This window comes from Calidris pugnax, unplaced genomic scaffold (assembly GCF_001431845.1).
Source record: "Calidris pugnax isolate Ruff unplaced genomic scaffold, ASM143184v1 scaffold38, whole genome shotgun sequence".
In the NCBI taxonomy this organism is placed as follows: Eukaryota; Metazoa; Chordata; class Aves; order Charadriiformes; family Scolopacidae; genus Calidris; species Calidris pugnax.
The window spans coordinates 19884880-19909283 of record NW_015090995.1 but is presented as its reverse complement, the minus strand read 5'-3'; the positions used below and the strand labels follow the sequence as shown (position 1 = coordinate 19909283).

Genomic DNA, 24404 nt, shown 5'->3' with positions numbered 1-24404 from the left:
CTTGTTTGTTGTGTGGGTGTCTATTTTTGTCAGTTAGGTTGACGGTTGGACAAGATGATCTTTAAGGTCCCTTCCAACCTAGAAGATTCTGTGATTCTGTGATTCTGTATGTGAGATGAAGGGTACAACTTAGGTTACCCAAGGTGATCAGGTACCAAGCTGCCTTTCTCCTGGCACTCAGCGCAGCTTTGATAGACACAGGAGCTGTGTTCAACATCTGCTGGTGGGAAGTGAAGGGGGTCCCACAGATCCTGGCAGGCAGCTCTCTGGAGCCCTGCCCTGGCTCCTCGGTCCTTGCAGCAGGGCCAGAAAGCCTGGTGATGCAAGCTGCTGGAGGATACAGCAATGGTCACTTGGCACCACATCCTTGTTTGCATCCCTCATCCCACAGCAGGAGAATTTGCCTTTGCTGCGCTCTCTGCCCCGGGGAGAAGGAGCACAGGTCTCACAGAGGATGTGGGACAAGATGCAGAGGTGGCACTGCTGGTGCTGGGTGACTGTGGCAAACTCACCACCTCCCCTGGCCATCACCACCCTCACCGTGGAGGCTGGTACCTCCACTGCCTGGGCAGTTTGGGGATTTACAGGATGCTGTTTAACATTTTTATCAATGATATAGACAGAGGGATTAAAGGCACCATCAGCAAGTTTGCAGACGACACCAAGCTGTGTGGTGTTGTCGAAACACCAGAGGGATGGGATGTCATCCAGAAGGACCTGGAGAGGTGGGCCCAAGTGAACCTCATGAGGTTCAACAAGAACAAGTGCAAGGTTCTGCACCTGGGCTGGAACAATCCTCGCCATCAGTACAGACTGGGGGTGAGGTGTTAGAAAGCAGCCCTGAGGAAAGGGACTTGGGGGTGCTGGTGGAGGAGAAGCTGGACATGAGCAGGCAGTGGGCAGTTGTAGCCCAGAAGGCCAATCCCATCCTGGGCTGCATCAAAAGCTGCATTGCCAGCAGGTCCAGAGAGGTGATTCTGCCACTTTACTCTGCTCTGGTGAGACCTCACCTGGAGTCTTGTGTGCAGGTCTGGAGCCCTCAATATAAGAAGGACATGGACCTGATGGAGCGGGTCCAGAGGAGGGCCACAAGGATGATCAGGGGGATGGAGCACCTCTGCTACGAGGACAGGCTGAGGGAGCTGGGGTTGTTCAGCCTGGAGAAGAGGAGGCTCCAGGGAGACCTAATAGCAGCCTTCCAGTACCTGAGGGGGGCTACAGGAAGGTTGGGGAGAACCTGTTTACAAAGGCCTGTAGTGACAGGATGAGAGGCAATGGCTTCAAGCTGGAGGGGAGCAGATTTAGATTGGAGATTAGGAGAAAGTTCTTTACTGTGAGGGTGGTGGAGCACTGGGACAGGTTGCCCAGGGAGGTGGTTGAGGCCCCATCCCTGGAGATATTCAAGGTGAGGCTCAACGAGGCCCTGGGCAACCTGGTCTAGTTGGGGGTGTCCCTGCTGGCTGTGGAGGGGTTGGACTAGATGGCCTTTGGAGGTCCCTTCCAGCCTGGACAATCCAGCCTTTCCCCATTTCATCCATCTCTGACGTTACAGATGACTCTTTGGAACGCTAAGCTTTGTAAAGCACCACACTGCAGAAATCCTTCTTTTAGCTGCTGCTGAAATAGCGGGGGCTGAAATTAATGATTAGCCTGGACTGGAAGATGCCAAGTTTTTTGGTATGGCTTAACTCAGTGGTGGAGAAAGCTGTAGTCGGTTCAGGCTTTACTGAAAGATCAGTGCGTTGGAGGAGAGAGCGATGAACCGTACTGTGGCTTACATGACTCTTATGTTTACTCTGAACTGATCCTCAGAACAGCTCTTCCCTTAACCCTTGCCTTGTTGTTTCTTTCAGATGTAAATCTTGAATACAGTTTAACTGATGAATATTGCAGGCATCATTTCCTGGTGGGGATGCTTCTCAGAGAAGTCTCTGTTGCCTTGCAGGACAACTACGATATCAGATATACAGCCATCTCAGTCTTAAAAAATCTCTTGATAAAGCATGCCTTTGACAACAGATACCAGCACAAGGTCAGACTTATTTTGTTGGCTTTTAAACATAACGTTCTTGAATTTTATGAAAAAATCACACATCAGAATTGTAGATCTTGCGTGGTGCACCAAGGGTATTCTCATTACTTTTTTAGGAAACTGTTGTAAGTAACTGATAGTTATGGCATAACAGTAATAGCTCTGAGAAATGATCTAGGAGCACAAACAACGCACTCAGATAACTGCAGTGCTCTTATACATGCTGAGTATTTAGATTATAAAGCCCTGAGCCATTAAGGAATATGAGAGTGTCATTAGTCAGGAGGCTGTTCAACAAAATTAAGCAATGTCAATGTTCTTCTGGTCTTGGGCTTAAATTAATATCCTGCAATAATATACTATAATTAGGAAACAGGGCTGATCTCTGTTACAAGTCAGCTGCATGTTTTACTAATTAGTGACTCAGAGGAGAGGATCTGTGGAGTCTCATGAGATGCTGGATTTCCGCTGGGTAGCTCTCAGCTTTCTCTGGTCAGAGGCTCAGCCTGTGGTATTGCTGAGAGAACCTGAAGATGGGCTTGTTCTCTTTCTTGGTGCTTCTCCCTGCTGACCTTGTCCTTGAAGGCACTGAGCTACCTGTGCAGATGCTGTCTGACCTTGCCCTAGGCTGAAACCATGCCTCTCTTCAGAGTTTAGCTCCTCACAGTGCTCCTGGTGTGCTGCATTCCTGAGTTTTATCTGGGAATGTGGATAGCCTCCTGAGCATGAAGGGTGGCAGAAGTGACCTGAATGTGGCCAGAGCTCCTGCGCTCTGTGTGGTCCCAGAGCCAGCTCCTCTCCTCTCCCTCTCCTCTCCCTCTCCTCTCCCTCTCCTCTCCCTCTCCTTTCCTCTCCCTCTTCCTTCTCCTTTTTCTCCTCCTTTGTCCTTCTCCTCCTTCTCTGCCTATTCGAAAGGGCTGAGCAGAAGGTGGGCTTGCTTTTCTCTCCACTGAGGATCCTCTCTCCTCTCCTCTCCTCTCCTCTCCTCCTTTGTCCTTCTCCTTCTTCTCTGCCTATTTGAAAGGGCTGAGCAGGAGTTGGGCTTGCTTTTCTCTGCACTGAGGATCCATGGTGACTTGCACAGCCTGGAAACAGAACTGCAGCCCATGGTAGTTGGCAAGACTTGATGTTTCAGGGGAGATTTACCAGCTCTCAGCCAAGCCTGGGTTGAAGGCAGCCTGTTTCTGCTCATCTGGGTGCCTGAAAACTCTCAGACTGGTTCAGGAGCTGTTTCCTCCGCAGTGTTTTCCTGCGTCCTCAGAAACACCACCTGTCTTAAAATTGTCCCACTTGATTCTTGTCCACGTGTTGTGCTCTGGGCTGCGTGACCAGGAACCGGCCTGGAGCTGGCCCACCACACCAAAGCAAAACATCACACCACTGGCAGCACAGGCTGAGCCTGGCAAGGTCTGTGCTGCAGTCTTGCTCCCACCCAGGAAACCCTGGCTGAGAGAGGGTTTTCTCACCCATGAGCATTTTCAAGATTTCTTTTGTCTTTTCTCATACTGAATCAGAAGAAAAAACTGCAAGCTTACATTTTTTTCTTTTTTTTTTAACTTTTCTGTCAAGTCCATAATAATAATATTTTAACAACAAATAAAAATAGATCTAAGAGAGCTTTGCATTTAGAAAGCATCTACCAGACCATTTTTGATCTGTATCACTTAATCCAAATTAATCCGTTCTTAGAAACTGTTTTAAGTAGAAGCATTTGCTATGGAGAATTCCTGACTGGAAGCAATTGCCAGCGCCAGGCGAGGACCAAATGGTTTCGTTTCGTTACTCCTGCGTGTTGCACTTGAAAGCCAAGCCATGTGAGTGAAGCGCCAGTTGAAGAGTTAGGAAATGTAGGATTTAGTTTGTCACGCATCCTGTATGAGACAGGATTCTGTCTTGTACAGCCCCCAAAATCCTTGAGTGCCCCAAGGTCGCTGCTGGAAGGGTAACACCTGCCTGGCAGTTCTGGAAGTGGAGATGAGAAGCCAAACCAACCCATGTCCTCAGACACCATATGCAGTGTGTAAAGATATATATGTGTGTTTTGGCTCAAGAGTTTCCATTTGTCACTCCACTGAAAGCCTGGACCCTTACCTACGTATTTCCCCCTGTCTTTTTTCAGAACCAGCAGGCAAAAATAGCCCAGCTCTACCTGCCACTGTTGGGGCTGCTTCTGGAGAACCTCCAGCGAGTGGCCAGCCGTGAGGCACTCTACTCCTGCTCTGCTGCCTCCAGCCCTGTGAGTAAACCCAGTGATGCCTCTTTGCCCTCCTCCTCCGTCCTCCTCTCCCCACACACCCCGCTGCAGCCAGGCTCAGCTTTAGGAATAAGCGTGGTTTTCTTCTCCCTAATGTGCTTGTTTCTTTTAATTTGGCTTTTCCTGTATGGCTTTGTTCTGTCTGCAGCCTCCATGTCACATCCATTGCTTGCTGTCATTTAATGTGCTTCTTTACGCTATGCCTAGTGCAGTGTGGTGAGGTAAGTCCCTCCAAGTGCAATGAGTTGCAACAGGACTCAGCCTGGGACTCCAGCAGCTGTTCTGGGGAGTTGCCCACCGGCCCCAGAGGCTTGTGTGTGGTTCCCAGGTAGGCTTAGACTTGCAGACCAGGCTTTTCTCCTTGTTTGGGGCAAAACTACAACAACAAAAAAGACATCTTGAAAAAAAAAAAAAGAAAATTCAAAATTTCAACTCAGATGTTGAAAAACAAAAGGGAAAAAACTGCTATGACTTACTTTATTATGTTCTGCTGTTCTTTGCACTCCTCCCCGAGTCATTTCTCGCCTTGTTGTAGAAGGAAATAGATATTTTTTTTTTCTTTTCATCTGCATTTTAAAAGCTGCTCTACTTTGCTTTTTTATTCCGTTATTTTCTTCTATAAGAGAATAGGTGTCACCTTCCATTCGTCACAAAAATCTCATATTCTTTACAGGCATCCAGGGATGAATTCATGTGCAATTTTGCGTCCCCCTCAAATAGATCCAGCCTGATTGCAGACAAAGATCCAGGTAAATTAATTTTTCTAAGCTTAAACTTTCCCATTTATTTTGAAGGTAACTGTTAGCAGTCCCAAAAAGCCAAAACCCGTTACCCAAATCCTTAAATAGCCCCCTGCCAAAGGGCCTCTCAGAGTTTCTATGCTTTTGCCTGGATGTGGTGTCACCCCAACTGGCCTTTCCAGATTAATCAGCTTTTGACATGGGGCTTTGGCAATCCCTGTCCGTGCCGTTGGAGTCACATCCTCCACTCCGTAGCCGTGATGCGCTGAGGAGCGCTGGTGCAAAGGGGTTAATTGTGGGATTTGGGTTTTTTTCAGCCTGCGGAGCAGCACTTCCAAATGGCCACCCGATAAAGCGAGAGGACTCGAAAGGATCCCTGAACTCAGAGGGGGCAACCAGTTCCCCGGATCAGAGCGAAAATGTAATGTATCTTGGGGCTAGAAAGGAGAGTGCTCACTGTGAGCTCTAGTCTGTGAGCTAGCTGTGTTAAAAAAAAGGGAGGGAAAAGGCATCCCCCGTGGTAACGCTCTCAGAAGCCAGCTTATAAGTATCTCTGTTTGGAAACAAATAGATTTGTTTAGCAGAGGAGGTCAGACTCACTGGTCTGGTATGCTTTGCCTCTTCAAACATCTCTGAGCCCAAAATATAACTGTTAACAAATTACTTTACCAAAGATGAAAGGCAAAAATCCATGGGGAGAATCTCAGCTCCCATGGTGCATTTATCCCAACTCAGGCGTGCTGTCTGTGCACGGAGGGGTCCCAGCCTGGCCGGAGCCCAGCGCGCAGTGCTGGGAGCTGCTTTCCACACGGGGCTGGGAGGCAAAGTCTTCCTGATGTGAGATGGCCAGGGACTGCTGACATGAGAGAAGATGAGGTGTTTGTAGGAGAATCGTCACAGGCCAATAGCTACAGCCCTAAACTTGCCAAAGGTGACGGCGGTTGCACCACGAGGAGCTCTGACCCCACTGTTCAGACAGGGTGTACTCTCCCTCTTGGCAGATTGCGCGCGTGGGAACCAGGAATTTGTCCAAACCAGCCCCTGGTTTTCCTCAGGGCGCTTTCCAGATGCCTTGGTTTGACACGAATCGATGCATCTTCAAAAACTTAGGCCCTTAAAACAAGCCAGGCCCAGATTATCCGGCCTCCTGCTGGCTGTGTCCTGACACGCTGAGGAGAGGTGGGGCCTTTCAGGCTCTCCCACGTGAATCACGAAGCTGCAAGACCAAGTATAGCCAAACTCTCAACTATCAAACTCTTCCTATTCCTCACAGCTCCGAGCGGATGCTTCAACCCTGCTGGCTGGGTGTACTTTAGAAAGCGTTCTTGCTCACAGCTCAGCTCTTCCCCACAGCTAGGCATCTTCCTCCAAGCCCTTGAAGGTTCATTTTTCAGAGTCCTTGAAAAGAGCTTCTCTGTTAGGGAACACAACATCCACAAAAGCGTTTAAAAGCAGTTCCACGTGGCGGAACAAAGCTTTAACACTGCTCTACAGAGGTAGACACGTCGCTTATCGCCTGTTCCCCTGGAGCGGGTTGTGTGCTGACTTGATAGTTTGGCATGGTCAAGAGAAAATTCTGGCTGTAGCGCTGTATCTGCAACTCTGAACTGAATGTTTAATTCTGTTTTATTATGACTCACATCCACAGCCTATCCCAGAATAAACAACAAATAAGGTCCGCGGATCGCTCTCCAAACATGTGAGGCACAGCTTTAAGAGAAGCATCCTGCCTAGAGCTTAATTGTGTCCATTTGTGGAGGATACAGCTAGGGCAATCGGAGAGAATGCAAAAAAAAAAAAAAAAAAAAAAAAAGAGATTGGTAAAGCTTTAAAAGTCGTATTTCCCATCACACAACGCCCAAGCCTTTCCCACACAGGTTGACTCACCAGCAGGATTTCACTTACTTTTGCTTAAGTCAGTAAGCAGAAGGAAAAACAAGAAACACTTCCAAAAATCAGGGGGAAAAGAAAAAGTTCTTCTCTTGAGCTGAAATTTCCTGATTTTTTAATAACTGACAGTTGTTTTGAAGCGTGCATCTTTAACAGAAAGTTAGATTGTTGTTTTAAACTGTGGGAATTAATGACTTGTTTTGTTTGACAAGAACTGAATTCAGAAATGCCAGGGAGCTTAGATGCCACAGAGAGCAGGGGAAGTGAAAGCAGGGCTGCCTGGATAAGCCATCATTCTCTCCCAGACATTTTTGGTCTAGGCAGAAAAATATTTGGCCATGTGTCCAGGATTTCCAAACTGCCCATCACTGTGTGGGCAGCAACCCTGAAGGGTGAGATGTTTCCAAAACATGTCACAGATGGTGCTGTGGGGGTGCAGACGGAGGGGGACAGGAGGAACACTGGCATGTTTGGTATGCACTAGATTTGTTGGTGTCTCTCCCTATGCTCTGCTGGCCTCTGTGTCACATCCATATCCCTTAGGTCCGCAGAAGCTCCACAAGGAGCAGCGTGTCACACTGCAGCCGCCTGGACCAGTTTGAGATCCGGACGCTCCTGATGTGCTACCTCTACATTGTGAAGATGATCTCTGAAGGTTGGTGCATCTTGCTCGCTGGGAGGCAGCCAGAAAGACAAGAGACCATCACTGGTGGTTTTGGTCTGTTGGAGTCTCCTTTTATGTTTTTTTTAAATCTCAGTCCACTGTTTTTTCCTTTCTTTCAGATACTCTTTTAGCTTACTGGAACAAATTCTCCCCCCAAGAGCTGATCAATGTCCTTATGCTTCTGGAGTGAGTATCATGAGGCTGCAATTCAAACGCTGCACCTTTGTGTGGGCAGCACCAGCCAAGGAGAAGAGAGGAGTGCAGTGTGCCTGGCTGGGTGATGAGAGGCATCTGGCCAGGGCATCATGAAATGCTCTTCCTTCCTCTGTTAAGAAGGGTGTCTATCGAGGGAGGCTGGTGAAGTGGTGGTGCCCTGTGCTTGGTCTGGGCTGTGCAGAGGGTGTCCCCAGCCTGCAGCAAGCAGGGCTCATGGCACAGCATCCCACCATAACAGGCACGGCCTCCGCTCCACGGTGGGTTTGGTGGAACAGATGGGTGAGGCGATGGGGATGTGCCATAGCGTTGGGAAACTGAGGTTGTGAGGTCAAGTAACTTGTAAATGCAACCCCCAAACCTTTGTGCACAGAGGAGTGTGTCTGCAGATAAGGATAGGGTAGATTTTAAATTGTAGGATCACAGGATGGCAGGGGTTGGAAGGGACCTCTGGAGATCATCTAGTCCAACCCCCTGACAAAGCAGGTCCACCTAGAGTGGTTGCACAGGAACGTGTCCAGGTGGGTTTGAATGTCTCCAGAGAAGGAGACTCCACCACCTCCCTGGGCAGCCTCTGCCAGGGCTCTGCCACCCTCACAGGAAAAAAGTTTTTCCTCATGTTGCGATGGAATTTTCCCTGTCCCAGTTTGTGCCTGTTGCCCCTTGTCTTGGCCCTGAGCACCACTGAGAAGAGCCTGACCCCATCCTCTTGCCACCTACCCTTTAGATATTGCTCAGCATCGATGAGATCCCCTCTCAGTCTTCTCTTTTCCAGGCTGAACAGTCCCAGGTCTCTCAGCCTTTCCTCAGCAGAGGGATGCTCCTGTCCCTTCATAGCCTCTGCTCTTCTCTCTCCAGCAGTTCCTCGTCCTTCTTGACCTGGGGAGTCCAGAACTGGACCCAGTGCTCCAGACGGGGCCTCCCCAGGGCAGAGCAGAGGGTCAGGATGACCTCCTTTGACCTGCTGGCCACACTCTTTTTAATGCACCCCAGGAGACCACTGGCCTTCTTGGCCACAAGGGCACATCGCTGACTCCTGGGCAACTTGTTGTCCACCAGGACTCCCAGGTCCCTCTCTGTGGAGCTGCTCTCCAGCAGGTCAGCCCCCAACCTGTCCTGGTGCAGGGGGTTATTTCTCCCCAGGTGCAGCACCCTACACTTGCCCTTGTTGAAGTTCATCAGGTTCCTCTCTGTCCACCTCTCCAGCCTGCCCAGGTCTCACTGAATGGTGGCACAGCCTTCTGGTGTGTCAGCCACTCTTCCCGGTTTTGTGTCATCAGCGAACTTGCTGGAGGTACACTGTCCCCTCATGCAGGTCATTGATGAATATATTGAACAAGACTGGACACAGTACTGACCCCTGGGGCACACTGCTGGCTAGAGGCCTCTGTGGCACAGCCTTCTGGTGTGTCAGCCACTCTTCCCGGTTTTGTGTCATCAGCGAACTTGCTGGAGGTACACTGTCCCCTCATGCAGGTCATTGATGAATATATTGAACAAGACTGGACACAGTACTGACCCCTGGGGCACACTGCTGGCTAGAGGCCTCTGCACCTCTGATCACAACCCTCTGAGCTCTGCCATTCAACCAGTTCTCCGTCCACCTCACTGCCCACTCATCTAAGCCATGCTTCCTGAGCTAGAACGATGTGCTGGATTGTTCCTGGTCTGCATGATCTGTAACAGACTCCTATTTTATTTTCTTCCTAGGGTGTGTTTATTTCACTTCAGATACGTGGGGAAGAGAAATATTGCCAGGTACTGTATTCATCCATCGGGGTCCGTGGTTGGGGGCAGTCCCCGTGCTCCCTGCAGCAGCCATGGCAGGAAGGGACCTGCTCCAGGTCTCCCCAGGCTGGCCAGGAGCTTACAGAGCTGGGGCTCTGCTCAGTGCCACGCCACAAGCAGAATCCCCTTGTCTTAGCCCCCTGTCCCTTCCCTCCCCTCCAGCTCCTGCATGAGACCCCCAGGCCCAGGAGCTCCCAGCTGCCCACCCAAGTTGGCAGTGTCCCCCATGGACGGCTGCAGGTGAGACACGAGGGGCACCTCTGCTCCCTGAGCAGCAGCACTGCTGCTTCGTTAGCTCTAGGGCTGTCTGGAGCAGGCAAGATGTCGTGGTTTCAGCCGAAATCACCGCAACCGAACCAACAGATGGCCCCTTCCCCTCCCCCCGAAAGAGGAGAGGAAGAGATAAGGAGATTGAAAAGTTTAGAATTAACTAAACTACTTTAATCAAAAATAATATTAAAATAAAAGAGAAGAAAATAATGAAATAGATACAACATATATACAAAACCGTATCAAGCTCCCAGGATGACAGTCCCGTCACCAGCAGGCACTGGAGAAGTCCCAGACTGGACTCGGTGATGGACAGGAGCAGGATTCCAGCTCTGGAGTCAGGAACACATGGGGATCAAAGGCAGATGAACAGACAGGGTCCTCTTCGGACGTCGGCCATTGCAGGAAGAGAGTTGACCCTTTGATCCCTCAGCTTTTATACTGAGCATGGGGCAGGTGGGATGGAATACCCCTGTTGGTCAGGTTTGGGTCACCTGTCCTGTCCGTTCCTCCCCACAGGTGTGACCCCTCTACGTTTTTCCGTTTCCGACCCTCCAAGGGGCAAATAACGAAAATTGGCTGACCTTGGTTGGTATAGCAATAAGTATAAGCAAGGGCCTCTCTACATACCATTCCCTGGCATGTAGCACAAACATTGGTCTTATCACTCTGAGAAGGAACAGTTTTCTCCACAATATGCCGTTAATTTCAGAGAGTTAGGAAAGGCCTAACTAAAATGCAAAGTTACAGAACACAAAATTGATCCGGTTTTACCTCAAACCGGGACACAAGACCAGGGCAGCCTGGTCCGTCCCGCTGGGATTGCTCGGGATAAGCCAGATTCACCTGTTGGAGGAAGGCCATGTCTCCATCCCGGTGCCTCCTGTTGTCCTGTGGCTGCTGCTGCTCATCCAAACCCACGGTCCCTGCTTCCCCTTTGCAGGGTGCACGATGCCTGGTTATCCAAGCACGTGGGGGCCGATCGGAAATCCCAGACGATGCCAGCGCTCCGCAGCAGAGCAGGAGGGATGCAAGTGCGGCTCCAGCACCTGGGCAGCTTGGAGACCTCCTTCACACTCAACCACAGTACGTGCAGCCAAGCAAGGTGGAGCCGCGGAGTATCAGCCTGCTGAAAGCTGCCCCTAGCCATTGTCCACTCCCTGGTTCTTGCTTCAGGGTATTCAAACTCTGCAGAATTGCAGGGGTCACTACTCCTCCCTGCAACGTTCTTAGATTGGTGGGGGTGACCTGCAAGACCAGGGCAGCCTGGTCCGTCCCGCTGGGATTGCTCGGGATAAGCCAGATTCACCTGTTGGAGGAAGGCCATGTCTCCATCCTGGTGCCTCCTGTTGTCCTGCACTGGTGTGGCCACTGCTGCTCATCCGAACCTGTGGACTTTGCTTCCCCTTTGCAGGGTGCACGATGCCTGGTTATCCAAGCACGTGGGGGCCGATCGGAAATCCCAGACGATGCCAGCGCTCCGCAGCAGAGCAGGAGGGATGCAAGTGCGGCTCCAGCACCTGGGCAGCTTGGAGACCTCCTTCACACTCAACCACAGTACGTGCAGCCAAGCAAGGTGGAGCCGCGGAGTATCAGCCTGCTGAAAGCTGCCCCTAGCCATTGTCCACTCCCTGGTTCTTGCTTCAGGGTATTCAAACTCTGCAGAATTGCAGGGGTCACTACTCCTCCCTGCAACGTTCTTAGATTGGTGGGGGTGACCTGTAAGCCAGCCCCTTAAAAATCACCCCTGGGACTTGGGACTTGGGTGGTTTGTTGTGTTCTTGGTGGGTTCCTTGGTTGTGTGTGGGTGGGTGAGCAGGAGAGATGCCCCGGGGAAGGGGGGGAAATGTGGGACAGAAGCTGCTCTGAGCCTCTCCTTGTGGGTGAGTTTTGCCCCATTGAAGCCCCTTGCCATTTCCCCTCTGTGGATGCACCTTGGACACCTTGTTCTCTAATTGGCTTTAAAGACAATGGCGTTAAGGGGAAATACTGACATTGGTTTTTTTCTGTTGACATCAGGCTGAGGCAGCTTCTCCAAACAGGGCTGGCAAACTCAGCATCTTGCTATTCTTAACCTCATCTTCCAAACCCAGTAAAGTATAAGGGGAAACCTCATCGGTATCAGCGTTGTGATCTGGAGTGTGGAACGCTGTTTCCTCCTGATTTGCTTTCTGTCCACAGATGCAGGCACCTCAGAAGCAGATATTGTGCACCAGGCGTTACTGGAGGGCAATATTGCCACTGAAGTGTGCCTGACCATCCTGGACACCATCTCGTTTTTCACTCAGAGTTTCAAGGTCAGCATTGAAATCAAAAGCGTTGTAGAAAAGTGTGCTGTGTTTCTGTACGCACGTTGGTTTTGGTGATCCATTCTCCTAGAGTGGCAGATTATGGAAGGCTTTACAAAAGCAAATTGTTTGCAGCTTGCTTGTTTTCCTAAATGCTGGGTGTTTCACGAGGTCTGGGAGTTTTTCACTCAGAGTTTCAAGGTCAGCATTGAAATCAAAAGCGTTGTAGAAAAGTGTGCTGTGTTTCTGTATGCACGTTGGTTTTGGTGATCCATTCTCCTGGAGTGGCAGATTATGGAAGGCTTTACAAAAGCAAATTGTTTGCAGCTTGCTTGTTTTCCAAAATGCTGGGTGTTTCAGGAGGTCTCGGCGTGTAATTGTGCAGTTATGCAATCTTGCAATTTCTTCAAAATGGCAAGACCGGAGAAAATTACATGCATGTTATACCATGACTGTAGGCGTTACAAAAATAGAATAAGAGGAAATGTACATCATATAGAAAGGAGGGACTAGAGGAAAGGGAAATGAAGGTCTAGCATTCTTAGAACAGTCACTGTTTTCTACCATGAATTTCTACCCTAAAAAAGAAGCGAGGCCCAGATTTCTTTGAATGGCTGTAATATAAATGTCTCTGGGGCTGAGGCATTCCAGCTGGGGTTACCAGTCCAGATAGGACCAGTAACACTGGCAGGAGTCTTCTCCTCCATAGAGCAATTCACACTGCCAGCAGGCATTGCCATCTACAAGAATCAAAGCCTCTGAGGTGAAGAGAATCCCAGGCTGGCAGCACCACACTGAAATACCAGAAAAGCTCTTCCTCGAAGTGTGGTTGGAGGAATCCTGCTCATAGTGGGATGTCTTGTGTAATGTCACGAGCACAATTCTGGATTTCAGAGTAAGCATAAAGAAGATTTCCTTTTCACATGTATTGAACAACATGAAGAGAAAATTCGTCATATCCGCTGCTCTTTTTTGTTACAAACCCCAAAGGTCATTCTGGTGCATACATTAAATTACTCCTTAATAGTTTGGCAACAGCGGAAGGATTTAGATGCAAGAGTTAAAACTTGCTTGCCATTCTCAGTTGCCTCTGTTTGAATATGGCTGAACCACAAAACAATGTGATTTTCAAACCACAGGATAGACTGGATTCCCTTCCGCTTTAATGGGCTTCTGCTTTGCTTTTATGGTCGTACCGTGTTACCGCACACAAGTGCTCTCCATACTGCAGTAAAAGTGCTGATGTTGTTCTTACTGACAAAGCTAAATAAGTTCAGTTTAAAAGTGTGGGTCCTACACTTACCCTGCTACAAGATGTGTACAGGATGTCAGAAGACAAATCTGAGCCAGCCCAAGGATTACTTGGACTGACAATGAGATAGGGACTATTGATCTCCTATTGATATAGAATCATAGAATGGTTGGAAGGGACCTTAAAGACCATCCAGTGCCACCCCCTGCCCTGGGCAGGGACACCTCCCACCAGACCAGGTTGCTCCAAGCCCCATCCAGCCTGGCCTTGAACCCCTCCAGGGATGGGGCAGCCACAGCTTCTCTGGGCAACCTGGGCCAGGCTCTCACCACCCTCACAGCAAAGAAGTTCTTCCCCAGATCTCATCTCAATCTCCCCTCTTTCAGTGTAAACCCCTTCCCCCTCGTCTTATGGCTCCCCTCCCTGATCAAGAGTCCCTCCCCATCTTTCCTGGAGCCCCTTTAGGGACTGGAAGGGGCTCTAAGGTCTCCCTGGAGCCTTCTCTTCTCCAGGCTGAACCCCCCCCAGCTCTTTCGGCCTGTCCTCACAGCAGAGGGGCTCCAGCCCTCCCAGCATCTCTGTGGCCTCCTCTGGACCCACTTCAACATGGATATGGGGCATCCATATCTTTACTGGGTGGCCATGATGTCTTGCCCAGCAGCTGCAAGGATGACACAGGCGTAGGCAAGATAACTGTGACAAGAAAATATATTAATCCTCTCCAAGGAATTCCATTTTGCTGTCTCTCTACAGGGAAGGGAGGAAAGGGAGATAGGTTCCCAAGAGGTGCAAACTGTCAAAACTTTGCAGAAAACAAGGGAAGGTAGTGACTTACTACAGCTATGACCCTGTCCAGTGAAAATATGTGATAGTCTTTTTTTTTTCTCTCTGTCTATCTCTTGGGCTGCAAGTAAAACACTTGAGGCAAAATAAAAGAAATGGAAAAATCAGTGTGATAGTTATGTTGGTAACAGCCTTTTATTTGAAATAACTCTAAGCAACCAGTTAAAGTTGTACAGATTGTTGAATTAGGTTTTGGAATTAGCGATGCAAAAGTGATAAAATATTTTCGGTTTATTCTTTGCTGTAAAAATAGCTTCTGGCCAACTACTGTAAGTTTGTACTGATTGTCACATTTATTGATTATATTTTTATCTTAAACCTTATCTGGCTTAAGAATTGATGTGATTAATTATGCAGGATTACCTATGTCTTTTCCAGCTTCAGGCTAAACATTTCTGCAAAATAAATGCTCTCGTTGCTTTCCAGACCCAGCTTTTAAGCAATGATGGCCACAATCCACTCATGAAGAAGGTTTTTGATATTCATCTTGCTTTTCTCAAAAACGGGCAGTCGGAAGCAGCTCTTAAGCACGTCTTTGCCTCTCTGAGAGGTTTCATTAGCAAGGTATGTAATACATGACTCCAAAGGGGGGGGGGGAGAATTTCTATAGGTATGACAGAAAAGCTCACTATGCTTCAACTCCTCTTAGACTGCTATTTTGTGCCGTTTGGAGATGGGTTTTAGCAAACAATTTCTGAACTGATTGAAAAAACAGCCCAGGTTAAGTTACCTATTTCAACAGTTATTTATTATTTGTTGCATACCAAGAAACAAAAGGAGAAATCGCAAGAAATTCCTTCACTTCCTCTGGTTACAAAGCTGCTGTTAAAGATTAGTATCTGCTCAACCAAACGCTGGTGCTTCTTGAACCTTTTTTCCCAAACCGTCAATATTGCTGACGATGCTTTTGCCTGAATGATACTTGTACTGACAAGCTGCTCCTCTCCCACTCCATTTGAAGAGGCTGGTACTTGCTGAACCTCTCTCTAGTGCTTTCCTGAGCCCTGGTATGCACCCAGGTGTTTAATCTCCTGAGCTCAAGCAACGTCAAAGCCGCAGTTAACCACAGAAGGCCAGTGACTGTTGCTATTGCTGACAGTTCCCTTCACGCTTGTCAAAACCTGCCACTTCTCGTGAGTACGTTTTTGAGACCAGATTTACACGCAAGCTCCATTCCTTCCAAGCTGCAGGGTTAGCAATGTCCTGGGTTTGAGGTAAAACAGAACCAAACCACGATGGTCATAAATTCAGAATTAATTAAAACCCTCTTAAATCACTTGAACGCAACACTTCGTTCGTGAGGTAAATCAATGTGGCATGAGATTGCAGCCAGGCAGTATGAATGGTAGGGAGCAAAGTCCTGCTTCCAAAGGAGATCTTCCACTAGTTGCCAAGCAAAGTTTGATTAAAGAAAGAGACCGCTGAACTGTTTTTCTAAGTCTGTGCTATGTACATTTTACTATAACCCCACAGCAAAACTAGGAGCTGGTATGAGTATGCTGAGGGCTGAATTTTGCTTTGTCCTGAGCAAACACATAAGGAGCAGAAAACGCAGAAGTCTTGCTAGCTACCTGTCTGGCTCCAGACAGCGTGGTGTCCCAGGAGATGTTTTTCCATGAGGCTCCTGAAAGCCTGCTAGATGGCAACTGGCACTGGCAGGAATCACTCCAGTTTATTGCTCTACCTTCCTTTTGAGTTTTTCTGCTTGAGTGGGATCTACTTAGCCTTGAGATCCTGCAAATCTGCACACACCCCACCCAGACATGGTCTCTCTGCGCGTCTCTTCCCCTTACCAGCCAAAAGTTTGTTGAGCCAGAAATGTTTGGTTTGTGCCTATAGCAGACAAGAGATTGTCCTTGCCTCCCTGGCAAATTTTCTGTGGTTGTTCAAATGTGAAGCCAAATCTGCACACCTACGGAATCGGATCTCACCATCAGCCTTCAAAACATAGAGCCCTTCAAGAGCTTCCACTCTGGCTTTCCAAAATGCTGATTACAGCAACACAGGCTCCAGTTTTGGCTGCTGGAAGGATGAGGGCAGTGGAGGTAATTTTCTGGGATTTACGCCAGCCTGAATCCATGCCGGATTTGGTATCGTGGGTCTTAAAGGATATGAAAGATTGGTTTCAGTTAATTTCTCACATTTCCCTTATGACAGGACACAGTGTTGCTTCTGTAAAAGCAAGATATGAGCCCAGCAGATGGTATCTATAAGGAAGTGTTTTCTTTGCCAACTCCATAACCGCACGAGTCCCAAACTTCCTTTTAAGTCATCTGAAGGGCTTTTCTGAGGCCCAAAGTGACAATAAAATAGTGAAGAAGGTCACTGCATTTCGTGATAAGTGTAAGGATGGCACGATTTGGCACAGTTTTCCTGCAAGTTTATTCTGAAATACGAAAGCTGCACTGCTTTGTTTTGCGTTACAAATCACTGTCAGCTATAAATTAGTGCTAACTTCAAGGAAACCGAAAGTGAGTTATACCTTTGACGTAGCTGGAATGGACAATTTGTCATTTTCGTGGCCTTCTGTAGCTAATAATGACAATGAAAAGAATCCGCCTCTTATCTAGGGTCACAGGAAATGGTTTCTGGAGGTAAAAAAACTCCCAAGATTTATTCTGCATCCCAAAATCTGTCTTATATATAGCTTCCTTTCTGCATTTAATCTGGTTACTTGATAGGCAGAAGACTGAAAAAAAGAATGTCGCAAGAAAGTGAAGGACAAACAAGCCCTATAATTGTTTGCATGTTTGATTTTGATTTTAGAATGAGTGCTGCTTGCATGCATGTGTGCTGGGAATTTGGGAAGAAAGCTGTCTCTGTTTTACTGGCTGGAAAGGAGCAACAAAAGCTAGATTGCTCTTATTTTATACTCTAGGTTTTCTTAACAACTAAATCCTTCTTTTCAGAGCATCACTTACAGATAAATACATATATACATGCTTGGGAGTGGTCTTGAAATTAAAGGTTATGAAGCAAAACATGCACAAAAAAGGGGGCTGAGATGACGTAACCTGCATTAAAGAGCATCTCAGACGTGGATGTGGGAGTGATGAAAACCCCATGTAGCTGCCCGCTTCCTCAGTGCCTGCCTGTCCCTTGGTGCATCAACAGAAGCAGGGCATGGTAGAGGCATCACAAATCCCAGGCACTGAAGGACCAGGGCAGCAGAGCCTTGCTCTTCCCCTGCACCAGCTGATTTGGAAGCTTTTCCCTGTCTGTTTGCAGTCTGAACATGTCAAGCTGTGCTTCTCCTCCCCATTAGTGCTCTCAGGAGGCAGCATTGCTACAGCCTCCCGTGCAGGGGTGAAGATCTCCCAGCAAACACACACCCTTGGCTCTGCTGCCTCGGACCTGGCACCAGGAGAGGTTGCATCTGCCTGGGCTTGGTCTCCAGAAGGCGGCTGCCTGGGGAGACGGGTTCCTCTTGAGCAGGGCACAGATTCTCCTCCAGAGCTGGTGCAGTGTGGAGGGGGAGGAATCCTGGGATCTTCTGGAGCAGATTCCCAGACAGTTTTTCTCCTTAGCATTGGGTTGGAAAGGTCTGAAAAGCCTCTGTAGTCAAGCAGTGGTCCCTGCTGATAACAAGTGCCAGCCATATCTTCTTGGGTGCCTGTGTGCTGCTTGTGCATGCCCCATCACACACCACTGTGGCCAGCTCTGGGCTAATCCCAGTTCTGAGTGTGATCCCATCAGGCTGTGGGAGAAGGATTGCATTACAACAGGCAGCGATTACTTAATAGCTCTTATTTGCTTCTTTTCTTTCTCCCATGTTTTTTTCTGAAAATATTTTTCGCCGGAGGCAGTGGACACCAAGTATTTGGTCAGTGTCTTCGTGCTGCCTTGTAACCTGTGTGGCTTGGTGTAATCCCGACGGTGTAGTCTTACTAGCCACAGCTCCTAGATTCCTGTTTTGAGACCCTTTCCTTGGCATGCCATGGTGGTGGCCACAGCAGTACCTACTTTTCTGAATCATGTATACTTAATGCAAGGAGTGGAAGGCCATGGTAACATCTCCAGGATCTGACTTGGAGGGTGTGAGTGAATGTTCTGATGGTATTTGCTGTCATCTCCCATGGGGAGAAGGTAGTGGGGCAGCTAGAATTGGCTCATGGACCGTGCCCCATGAGAATCGTTGGGTCTTGAATTTACACGTTGAACGAGCGCATCTTTCCTCTGAGGAGACAAAAAGCGTGGTTGCCCCTGTTGCCTCTTTAGAATCATAGAATCATAGAATGGTTTGGGTTGGAAGGGACCTCAAAGATCATCGAGTTCCAACCCCCCTGCCCTGGGCAGGGACACCTCCCACTAGAGCAGGTTGCTCCAAGCCCCATCCAACCTGGCCTTGAACACTTCCAAGGATGGGGCATCCACAACTTCCCTGGGCAACCTGTTCCAGTGTCTCACCACCCTCATAGTAAAAAATTTCTTCATGAGATCCTTGTGCCAGGAGATTCCCTGGCTCTGATCCCCAGCTGCAGCAGAGGGAGCAGAGTGCTGCTGCGTGATGCTCGACCAGCCTCCACTCCCTCCGGGAGGTGCTGGCATCACCCCTCTCCAGCCAGGTCCCCGCAGAGGCGGCTGCGTGCCAGCACAGAACCCTTCCTTCTTCTGCTTCCCTGTGCCCAGCCCGCTGTGGCTGGGGTGGAAGGAAGTCTTGTGTGGTGCCCCCTCCCTGCCAGCCACCACTGGTGACCACAGCCAGACAGCCGCATGCTGGCGGTCATAGAATTGTCTAGGTTGGAAGAGACCTTTAAGGCCATCAAGCCCAACCGTCAACCTAACGCTGCCAAACCCACCACAAAACCACGTCCCTCAGCACCACATCTGCCCAGCTTTTAAATACCTCCAGGGATGGCGACTCCACCACTTCCCTGGGCAGCCTCTTCCAATGCGTGGCAACCCCTTTGGTGAGAGCCCTGCATGGGGCAGGCCAACCCTCAGCCATCTGCTTGTCAAGCATGGCTGAGCTTGCTCCTGCAGACGTGCTTTGGTGAGGTGACAGACGTACTACGGCAGTACGGGATGCTGATCTTCCCTGTATGCTTTCCTTTGCCCTGCTGCAAATCCCCAAGCACCATTGCTAATGGAGGTAGCTCACCCTGTGGTTTGGCTTGATCCTGCTGCTCCCTGGGCATGGCTCCATGCAGGAGGCCAGGGCAGGTCACTGTGTATTTTAAGCTCGCCGGGACAAGCAAGTCTCTTGTTTGCATTCCTGAATGATGACAGTCATGATTTGAGGGGGTTTTTTTGGGGCAATGTGTAGAAGCAGCTGTAGGAGCATCTCAAGGTCATGTTTCCCAGCACGGTCAGGCTTCTGGGTGGGCTCCAGAGGTTTTTATGATTTCCCAGATGGCAGCCTTTGGTGGGAATGTCTGTGGGACCTCTCGTCTCTGTTCCCCTGTTGGTGTTCGTGGCTTTTGTAAGAACATAAAACTTCTGTCTGTATGATTTGGTGAGAATTTGCCAAGGAATCCAAAAGTTGTTGGGGAAGGGGATAGGTGGACATATACGAGCACACCCCCAAAAAGTGTGACAGCAAAGTTCACATTGCTCATAGGAAACATGGGTTAAAACATGGGTTAAAATAGGCCTCAGAAAAAGTGTGACAGCAAAGTTCACATTGCTCTAGGAAACATGGGTTAAAATAGGCCTCAAATTCATTCCCACAAATACTTTCAGGCTCAAAACTCTGGAAGAAGTTTTACTGAGGATGTCCAGGCTGGAGCCCACTGCATTACCCCATGCCCCTGCCCATCTGAGCTATGTGGGTTTAATGGTATATTTTCTCATATTTTGCATGCCTCTTGTGAAGTTCCCCTCAGCGTTTTTCAAGGGAAGGGTGAACATGTGCGCTGCGCTCTGCTACGAGATCCTCAAGTGCTGCACTTCCAAGGTGTCCTCCACGAGGAACGAAGCCTCCGCTCTTCTGTATCTCCTGATGAGAAATAACTTTGAGTTCACCAAAAGGAGAACATTTCTGAGAACACATCTTCAGGTCAGTGACTGGGGAAAAGGTAGAGAGCGGGTCGCCTCAGACTTAATGACCAGATATTCCAATATAATTATGTCACCTTATACCTGCAGAGGATCTTGCTGCCATTATATGGACAAAAATCCTCTTAATTTCCAGGCTTTGCCTAATTCCTGTTGGCAGTGATTGGCCCGGGGCCCTTTGGGTAAAATATACTGCTATTGAGTACTCCAGCCTGTTGGGTTTTTGGAAGCACAGGCAGAAGGCACACCTCTGCCCTGGAGGCCAGGGTGGAAGGCAAGCAAGGCAGCAAGAAGAGCTGCCTTTGAGGCAGGAGTGAGGATTTTTCTGGAGCTGCTTTTGCAACGTTGGTTTTTTTGAAGCAAATGTAGATATCTAAGGGGACAGATGAATGCCAGCTGGGTTCTGATGAATCACAGAAGAAGGTAAAAACAGGGATTTGTATTATGATTGTCATACTGTTGATTCTGTGAATTTGCTGTTCAGCAGAGCGGTTTGATCCTCTGTAGAGTATTAGTCACTGGGAGATGTGACAGCAAAGCAACAACAACTACCATTGCTTATGCTGTGGGAAAGACTTGATGTTTTCCTATGAGCATTTGATGTAACTGTGACGATAAACCTCCTATATTAGGGCTCATTTAAATAAAGCCCCTACCCTGTCCCAACAGATAATAATTGCAGTGAGCCAATTAATAGCAGATGTGGCACTCAGCGGTGGGACGAGGTTTCAGGACTCCTTGCTCATCATTAACAACTTTGCAAACAGTGACAGGCCTATGAAGGTAAGTTGGAGACTTCAAATCACATCACGCGCTATCATCCGTTAATGAGAGGTTGGGGATGCACTCAAGGAAACCGTGTTTGAGGGTAAGGGTAATGACTGGAGCTATGACTTCTAAGCTTGTACTGGGCTGTGTTTGCTCCATCCGTGAAGCCTCACACCAAGAGGAGGGAGCTCTGCAGTTCAGGTTGCACTTTGCAAAGTGCACTGCTTGCAAGGGTGTCCAAAGAGCTTTCCAAGAACTTCCAGCCTTGAGAGGAACGACAAGGGAGGGTCTGGTACTTCTGTTGCCTGAAGGTCATAATTAGCAGGAATTATTTTTAATTTATTGAGCGTCAGAAATAAGAAAGCACTCTTTAATGGAGATTAATGGTTGTATTTCTTTGGAAAAATAATTGATGAATCCCAGAAGAACGTAAAAACAGGGATTTGTTTTAGTGTTGTCATACTGTTGATTCTGTGAATTTGCTGTTCAGCAGAGCGGTTTGATCCTCTGTAGAGTATTAGTCACTGGGAGATGTGACAGCAAAGCAACAACAACTACCATTGCTTATGCTGTGGGAAAGACTTGATGTTTTCCTATGAGCATTTGATGTAACTGTGACGATAAACCTCCTATATTAGGGCTCATTTAAATAAAGCCCCTACCCTGTCCCAACAGATAATAATTGCAGTGAGCCAATTAATAGCAGATGTGGCACTCAGCGGTGGGACGAGGTTTCAGGACTCCTTGCTCATCATTAACAACTTTGCAAACAGTGACAGGCCTATGAAGGTAAGTTGGAGACTTCAAATCACGTCGCGCGCTATCGTCCATTAATGAGAGGTTGGGGATGCACTCAAGGAAAATGTGTTTAAGGGTAAGGGTAATGACTGGAGCTATGACTTCTAAGCTTGTACTGGGCTGTGTTTGCTCCATCCGTGAAGCCTCACACCAAGAGGAAGGAGCTCTGCAGTTCAGGTTGCACTTTGCAAAGTGCACTGCTTGCAAGGGTGTCCAAAGAGCTTTCCAAGAACTTCCAGCCTTGAGAGGAACGACAAGGGAGGGTCTGGTACTTCTGTTGCCTGAAGGTCATAATTAGCAGGAATTATTTTTAATTTATTGAGCGTCAGAAATAAGAAAGCACTCTTTAATGGAGATTAATGGTTGTATTTCTTTGGAAAAATAATTGTCTTTGCGCTAGAATTAACAGCTTCTACCCAGCCCATTGAACAATATATCATCACTGCAGCTTGCTCCAGAGCACACAGTGTAGCTGCCAAGGTAGGATAGAGAAAAATGGGAAGTGTTTTCACAGCTCTGTGATTATCCTGTGACCTCAAGCTAGAATGGGAACCTCAGATGTTTTACATCAGGAGAACATCATTATATCCAGTTTGTGTGTTTATATAAACAAGAGTACAAGAGATATTTCAATACACTGGAGAGGATGGCCGTGCACAGCCACCGAGGTGGCTAGGAGCAGGAGCCCGAGGAGAGGGAACGGGAGCCAGGCTCCTCATGGAGGAGGGAGAGCTGAGGGGGACCCAACTGCTGCTGCCCACTGCCAAAAGGGAGGTCACAGAGATGAGGAGATCAGGCTCATCTCGGAGGTGTGGAGTGGAAGGGCAATGGGCACAAGTCACTGCAAGGGAAATTCCAACTTGACTTAACGAAAAAATTATTTCCCAAGCGCATGGTGCAGGCCTGGGGCAGGGCCCAGCAAGGGAGGTGGGATTTCTCTCCTTGGGAATTATAAAACTCAACTGGACAAGCTTTGCTCTAACTCAATGACGGCCCTGCTCTGAGCAGGGGATCAGACTGGAGCCTGTGTTTCTTTCTCTGTTGGTGACATTCCTGTGGTGGGAAGCTCTACAAATGCCTTTGGTTCTGTTGGAATTAAAGAGTGACCACATCAGAGACCAATAAGATGGCTGTTGAATGACGTGAAACATACTTGAGGCCTGGTTGATGGTCCCGTCCTGGGCCTTTCGCATGCACGGGGCCCTTCTCTCCCGCTCTCACAGCAGCTCCTCAGGATGTTGAAGGACCTGCCTCGCTGTAGCACCAACCTGCACATGGTTGGGGGAGGCTGGCCCCGTGCACACCCTGATCAAAATGTCTCTAATGACACAAGAAATACTGAGCACTGCAGGCAGTGTGAGTTCAATAAGTAAAAGCTACACTTAGTCTTCTCTCCCGTGTCCACGGCGTTCTCAGATTGGCAGTAAGTGGAGCGTTGGCTGAAAGGGTAGCAAGGGTCTTTCTTTGGCAAAGCCTGGCACGCCATTTATTTCTGTATTTGCTTCTAATTAGATCTGTTTTGTGTCAGGCAACTGCTTTTCCTTCCGAAGTCAAAGATCTGACAAAGAGAATCCGTACAGTGCTTATGGCAACCGCCCAAATGAAAGAACATGAAAAGGATCCAGAAATGTTGATAGATCTACAGTACAGTTTAGCCAAATCTTACGCAAGTACCCCAGAGCTCCGGAAAACGTGGCTGGACAGTATGGCAAAGATACATGTCAAAAACGGAGACTTTTCAGAGGTAATTCGTGTAATTAAAAACAAAGTGCACGACAAGACAGCTGTACAGATGACATTTTAATTTTCCCTTTGTTCTTCGCAGGCAGCCATGTGTTATGTTCATGTAGCAGCCCTCGTTGCCGAGTTTCTGCACAGGAAAAGTAAGTGTGTGCTGTTTGGGAGGCACAGTGATGGCTTTTGTGGGGGGATCTGAATATTTTTAAAGAGAAGTTTCTCTCTTTTTGGTAAGTGATTATTTTAGAAACAAGCTAAAAAGGGGAAAAAAAGATTAATGCAGTGGATAAGGCTAGAAGAAAATCAGTATATTTTAAGAAAGGAATCCAAGACTTCAAACACAGGCATTTACTAGGCTGGCCAGGTCTGCTTAGACAGTCATGTTAGCACTTTATTAATTAAAAAAATAGAAATGACACATCGTGTCTCAGTTTAAATGTTCAGTTTTATTTTACATTAGGAAATGTGCTCACAGGGGAAGCCCATGTTAAAAACTGGCTGTCAGTATGTTCATCAGAAGTATCACTATAGGCAGTACAGAAAAGTACCGAATAAAGCAGTCAAAATTCAGTCAAAAAATGAGAGTACAGCCTAACTATATAAATATGTCAAGAACAATCAGAAACAACACATCAGAGTGTTGTGGTTTAATGCAAAACAGGAAGCAAGGACAGACTTGTGTGTTCTCAAATAACACCACTTTGCAGGTTTTGTTTTAAATACCTTTTCCACAGTTGATATATTGACCCCAATTCTTATTTCCATGTAAGTAACTGATTGTTGAAACGGACACTAAACATTTCAGAAAGTTAAGGCTGCATAAAATCCAAGTGCATGCACTGCCTTGACTGGAAAGGTCTTAAATCACTT

General features: G+C 48.1%; 1 protein-coding gene across 1 annotated transcript in view; it reads left to right on the top strand.

Annotated features, from left to right (window-relative positions):
- The window catches only part of DOCK11 (dedicator of cytokinesis 11), a 105936-nt gene that overhangs the window by 69142 nt on the left and 12390 nt on the right, over window positions 1-24404 (top strand). The window contains exons 32-45 of the mRNA XM_014954935.1: window positions 1854-2032; window positions 4152-4268; window positions 4960-5035; window positions 5344-5447; window positions 7460-7571; window positions 7700-7766; window positions 9504-9551; window positions 10795-10937; window positions 12033-12148; window positions 14661-14798; window positions 20050-20232; window positions 20901-21014; window positions 23326-23541; window positions 23623-23680. Coding sequence (XP_014810421.1) covers window positions 1854-2032; window positions 4152-4268; window positions 4960-5035; window positions 5344-5447; window positions 7460-7571; window positions 7700-7766; window positions 9504-9551; window positions 10795-10937; window positions 12033-12148; window positions 14661-14798; window positions 20050-20232; window positions 20901-21014; window positions 23326-23541; window positions 23623-23680 — 1671 coding nt within the window. The remainder of the gene's footprint in view (window positions 1-1853; window positions 2033-4151; window positions 4269-4959; window positions 5036-5343; window positions 5448-7459; window positions 7572-7699; window positions 7767-9503; window positions 9552-10794; window positions 10938-12032; window positions 12149-14660; window positions 14799-20049; window positions 20233-20900; window positions 21015-23325; window positions 23542-23622; window positions 23681-24404) is intronic.